Here is a 6,000-nt window from a genome sequence, read left to right on the forward strand (position 1 = left end):
TAATATAATAATAAATTTTATTTCGATAGCGCCGACATATTCCGCAGCACTTTACATTTCAGAGGGGACATAACAATAGTCACATAGATCATAACAGGTACCAAGAGGAATGAGGGCCCTGCTCGCAAGCTAACAGTCTATGAGGAAAGAGGTAGACACGAAAGGTGGGTGGTAACAATTGCCCTGATTGTTTGGACCAGCCATAATGTTAAGTGTGTAACAGTACAGACACGGAGGGCTAATGGATGCATAAAGCATGTGGGAACATGATGCGGGGAACCTGGTTATGGTAAAACTTTTGGCTGTGCCATACAGGGATAGATTAGGTTTATGTGTTGAGGCGGTAGGCCAGTCTGAATAAATGCGTTAGGGCACGCTTAAAATTGTGGGGATTGGGGACTAATCGTATTGACCTGGGAAGTGCATTCCAAAGAATTGGCGCAGCCATTAACCTCCCTGCCAGGAGTGAATACCATGTTCTATTAAATTGTTACATCTTGTTAACCCTTGCTCTGCCTCCTGTCTGTCACTGAACCCCACAACCTGCTTACACATGTACAGAACAACCATGATAACTACTCTGTCCATTAATGAGATAACCCACAGTCAGTGCCTGTTCTAGCTTAGTGATGATTTGGTCGGTCATGCGCAGAGGGCATACAACAGTCTAGCAGTCGCTGCCAAGTACTGCAGATCAACTGCCATTGAAAAGAATAGAAGCTGATCTGCAGCACCTGGCAGAGGCTGCTAAACATTGAAGAGAACTGATGGCTTTGACTTACTGAATCTCAGCAATCATCTGGGAGCTTAAACTTTTCAGCAGAGTAATAGATGGAGGAAGGACGATTACCTTATCCAGTACACAGCGAACCTGAACAGGAGAAGAGATGGGAAACATGTATAACATTTATATGCCATGTCATAATATCTATCATATAGGATAGACAGACAGTACGTGTATAACAGTAGACCCCCCAGAATGTACAGTATGTACCATAAATGCAGGTATGATGGGCTATATCCATGTTCAGCTGACCCCATGCATCTGATTAGCCAGGGTTCACAGTATGGATTTGGTGTTTGGTATACATATCTGTGATAACTACTGTCATCTTGTAATACCCGAGTGATACACATAAAAGTTATAGCAAGAATAATTCTAGTCAGAGTTAGAGTTGGAGTTCAGAGTCAAGAGTCTACAAGAGAAGTTCAGTGAGCACCAAGATAGCTCAAGCAGCAGAAATATGTGAGGGAAATTAGTTTCCTGTTCTACCAGGCCATTATGAAGAAGCTTCTCCGAGGAAAGTGTGAGTGAACCTTTGGAACGTCTACTCCTGGTGTGAGTGATGCCCCGATTCTACTGTTCACACAGCGGTCTACTGCCATTGCAAGCGTGCCCAGAATGCAGGAAGAATATTCGGCTAGGATTAGTTACTCATAGCAACTATGGGGAAAATCTCCGCTAACAAGACTCACATGTTATTGAAGGTTAATGATGCTGGGACATGGGGGCCGAACAGGGATTACAATCCTGAAAGGGTTGAAGGTAGTAGTTTCCTCAGTGCTCAGTACTGGACACCATACAGTGGGGAAAAAAAGTATTTAGTCAGTCAGCAATAGTGCAAGTTCCACCACTTAAAAAGATGAGAGGCGTCTGTAATTTACATCATAGGTAGACCTCAACTATGGGAGACAAACTGAGAAAAAAAAATCCAGAAAATCACATTGTCTGTTTTTTTTTCATTTTATTTGCATATTATGGTGGAAAATAAGTATTTGGTCAGAAACAAAATTTCATCTCAATACTTTGTGACATATCCTTTGTTGGCAATGACAGAGGTCAAACGTTTTCTGTAAGTCTTCACAAGGTTGCCACACACTGTTGTTGGTATGTTGGCCCATTCCTCCATGCAGATCTCCTCTAGAGCAGTGATGTTTTTGGCTTTTCGCTTTTGCAACACGGACTTTCAACTCCCTCCAAAGGTTTTCTATAGGGTTGAGATCTGGAGACTGGCTAGGCCACTCCAGGACCTTGAAATGCTTCTTACGAAGCCACTCCTTCGTCGCCCTGGCGGTGTGCTTTGGATCATTGTCATGTTGAAAGACCCAGCCACGTTTCATCTTCAATGCCCTTGCTGATGGAAGGAGGTTTGCACTCAAAATCTCACGATACATGGCCCCATTCATTCTTTCATGTACCCGGATTAGTCGTCCTGGCCCCTTTGCAGAGAAACAGCCCCAAAGCATGATGTTTCCACCACCATGCTTTACAGTAGGTATGGTGTTTGATGGATGCAACTCAGTATTCTTTTTCCTCCAAACACGACAAGTTGTGTTTCTACCAAACAGTTCCAGTTTGGTTTCATCAGACCATAGGACATTCTCCCAAAACTCCTCTGGATCATCCAAATGCTCTCTAGCAAACTTCAGACGGGCCCGGACATGTACAGGCTTAAGCAGTGGGACACGTCTGGCACTGCAGGATCTGAGTCCATGGTGGCGTAGTGTGTTACTTATGGTAGGCCTTGTTACATTGGTCCCAGCTCTCTGCAGTTCATTCACTAGGTCCCCCCGCGTGGTTCTGGGATTTTTGCTCACCGTTCTTGTGATCATTCTGACCCCACGGGGTGGGATTTTGCGTGGAGCACCAGATCGAGGGAGATTATCAGTGGTCCTGTATGTCTTCCATTTTCTAATTATTGCTCCCACAGTTGATTTCTTCACTCCAAGCTGGTTGGCTATTGCAGATTCAGTCTTCCCAGCCTGGTGCAGGGCTACAATTTTGTTTCTGGTGTCCTTTGACAGCTCTTTGGTCTTCACCATAGTGGAGTTTGGAGTCAGACTGTTTGAGGGTGTGCACAGGTGTCTTTTTATACTGATAACAAGTTTAAACAGGTGCAATTACTACAGGTAATGAGTGGAGGAAAGAGGAGACTCTTAAAGAAGAAGTTACAGGTCTGTGAGAGCCAGAAATCTTGATTGCTTGTTTCTGACCAAATACTTATTTTCCACCATAATATGCAAATAAAATGAAAAAAAAACAGACCATGTGATTTTCTGGATTTTTTTTCTCAGTTTGTCTCCCATAGTTGAGGTCTACCTATGATGTAAATTACAGACGCCTCTCATCTTTTTAAGTGGTGGAACTTGCACTATTGCTGACTGACTAAATACTTTTTTTCCCCACTGTACTTAGGCCACTGGAGGGACTTGCTGTCGTGCTCTCCTCTTAGGCTGTGTTCACATGTTGCGGTTTTTTTCACGTGAAAAAAACGCATCGCGGAAAAAACGCAGCATACTCATTAATTTCGTGGAAAATTCCGCATTTGTAGCTCCGCTCCGCTTTCCGCTCTGGAAAAAAACGCGCGTTTTTTGCGCAAAAACGGCACAGAAAACTTGCAGAATTAAACATGCGTTTTCTGGGAAGGAGTCAGGTTTTCATGCAGAAATTTTCTGCATACGTGTGCACATAGCCTTATATTCCTGGTTGCCTGTCTCTGCTACCATATGCAGCCTGTGATTTGGGACTGTTTTCTCATCTACACGTGTTTACATTGTACCATCTGTGGCTGTCATCCTCCTGGCTGTGTTAAAAATAAAAGGTAACCTCTTCCAACCTAAACCTCACCGCGGTACTCGCAGTACTTTGATGAGGTGAGGAAAGATGTCAGGGAAGATGAAGTGATGAAGATGAGGTAGAATATGGAGGGTAGAGGTAACAGGAGAATCCTCTCTTCAGTCTTGATGCACATGCTGCACCAGCAGAAAGGATGTGAGGAAGAAGATAGGAGGAATTACAAAGAGAGAGACATTGTGGGAATTACAGTTATAGAACACGAAAACATATCATAACAATGTCCAGTAGATGGCAGCAAAGTACTACAAACAATGCAACCATCATTTCTATATATGATAATGAATAACGTAAACCATACAACATTAGGCAAATGCCCCTGAAATGTCTGAAAGCCCTAGGAGACGGCAAGCTGAATAGTACAACCTACTTCATGGGGAATGCCATTACCATCACACTCAGAGGGGACAGTAAAACAGCAGCATTTAACCCCCGCTCACCAAAAGGCCATGTGCCTCCTCTCTTTACAGTGCCTCCAAAGTAACAAGTGCCGAGCACAGCCACCACCAACCGTGTAACAGGGACCAGAAGATCCGACCCATACCCGGTGTATTGGAGGGTTCCACCCTGGGCTGCAATGTCTATCACAGAACGAAATGTGAATATGTGAACACACACATAGGACCCAATTAATTATGGGTTTTATACCAGAATTCAGGCGTTTAAACACTTTAAAATGCACCAACCATTTTGCACAGCTAAAAATGTTGCAACATTTGTCTTTTTTATGCCATTGTCGACCAGCTTTGCCAAACCAGGTAGAACTGGGGCAGGATGTGGAGTGACATGGCCCATTTAATACTGGTCAAAATTAATGCAAAGTGATGTAAATTATGCCAGAAAATGATTCCAGTCCTTGACTAGAGTAACGTTTCTGGTAGAGGCGCACGGCAGTTGTGAGATGCATCTAATTCATTAAGCGGTGTTCTCCCAATAATGAATTATTAATGAATCAGACATCTCTTACGCCAGTAGTGTCTTCATTAAGACTGGCGTGCAAGACACCAGTATCAGGACCATAGTATGCAGATGTCTAATTACCAAATGTGCTGATTACAGCAAACTCAACTCAGAGCCATATTTCCATTTTGTGTTCTCACCACATGCTGCGGTAATGCATTTATGATATCATAGAACTGCTCCATAGCTTGTGTGAAGTTATCTTGTAGGAGGCTTCTCAGGGAATCACAGTGGGATGTAGTCACTGTGGACCTACAAGGGATAAAGAGAATGATTGTATTTGGGATGGAAGATTTTGATTTGGGTACATGGAGATAACACAAATATATAAGGTAGGATGTATTGATATAAATAAGATGAGGTTGGTGGGCCGAGGTCACCATACCACCCAAACAGGGACAAGAGGTTTCGTCCAACTTTCCAACTCTCATGACATAGAAATGTGACCATTCATGTAGGTCTCTTCTGACCTTATGATATTGTTGTGATGCCAGTGGAAGACATGAGATTTATACAATTCACACTACCCTTAGTGAAGAAGGATAGAGTGATTCATTGTGCCTCCCTATGTCTTTATTAGAGTTATACACAAGAGGCAAAGTAAGAGGGTATGTTTGAAGAGGTAATATAAGGAAAAGATTTTCTCTCCAGATTTTCCACATGGAACATTCCTTGGATATTACAGTAGAAGTAGAGACAATCTGCACAAATCAACCAGGCACCAGGAACCAATGGATAGATACTGTATATAAAAGGTAAAGCTCTATTGAAGTAACATATAAAAAACAAACATAACTGAGGCAGTAAGGTGATGACAGTGACAAGTCAGAATGTGGAACAGCAACTCAGAGGGGTAACATAAAGGCAATAATAAACAGAAAGTAAGTTGCTCAAGAGTATATGTGCAGCCAAATAATTCCATATAAAGCAATATAACAAATTATATACAAAGTATGAGGGAAATGGGAGCACCAACAAATTAGATTATCAAAGCTGTATGCAGTGTTTGGAAAAAAATAATGAGAGGAGAGAGGGAATATATTAAAATAACATGGTGTTACCTGAGAGTTGCGGTGCCACTGCCCCAACGTGCGTTTCGGCAAGGTGCCTTCTTCTGGGGGAAGATTTCCATACTTTTCGTGGTAACATACCCGTACATGAAATTATAGATTTTTTCATGCACGTCTGTTGAACCTACCTGACTCCATCTGACATACGCATCCCTTGTGTGACCTCCCGGATCAGCAGCAGTGCCTTGTATAGGAAGAAGATAGTTTTTTTATATATAGCACTTGCTGCATGACTTTGGAGAGGGAGAAATTGGTTTTGAGAAGGAAAGCTGGAGGAGTTTATTAGTGACTGTTGTCTGGTTTGTATGCTTGGAAATTCCTTATCCTTCCCTGTTT

The 6,000-nt window shown here is 42.6% G+C and overlaps 1 protein-coding gene across 1 annotated transcript in view; it reads right to left on the reverse strand.

Annotated features, from left to right (window-relative positions):
• Window positions 1-5,726, reverse strand: part of LOC141084436 (uncharacterized) — a 63,796-nt gene extending 58,070 nt beyond the window's left edge. Inside the window, exons 1-3 of the mRNA XM_073569161.1 lie at window positions 5,656-5,726; window positions 4,735-4,846; window positions 783-871 (exon numbers count right to left, since the gene is read on the reverse strand). Of these exons, the coding sequence (XP_073425262.1) occupies window positions 783-871; window positions 4,735-4,846; window positions 5,656-5,726 (272 nt within the window). The remainder of the gene's footprint in view (window positions 1-782; window positions 872-4,734; window positions 4,847-5,655) is intronic.
• Window positions 5,727-6,000: the final 274 nt, after the last annotated feature.

The sequence above is a fragment of the Dendrobates tinctorius genome, unplaced genomic scaffold, assembly GCF_039654945.1.
Source record: "Dendrobates tinctorius isolate UK_male_01 unplaced genomic scaffold, ASM3965494v1 ptg000022l, whole genome shotgun sequence".
NCBI classification, from domain to species: domain Eukaryota; kingdom Metazoa; phylum Chordata; class Amphibia; order Anura; family Dendrobatidae; genus Dendrobates; species Dendrobates tinctorius.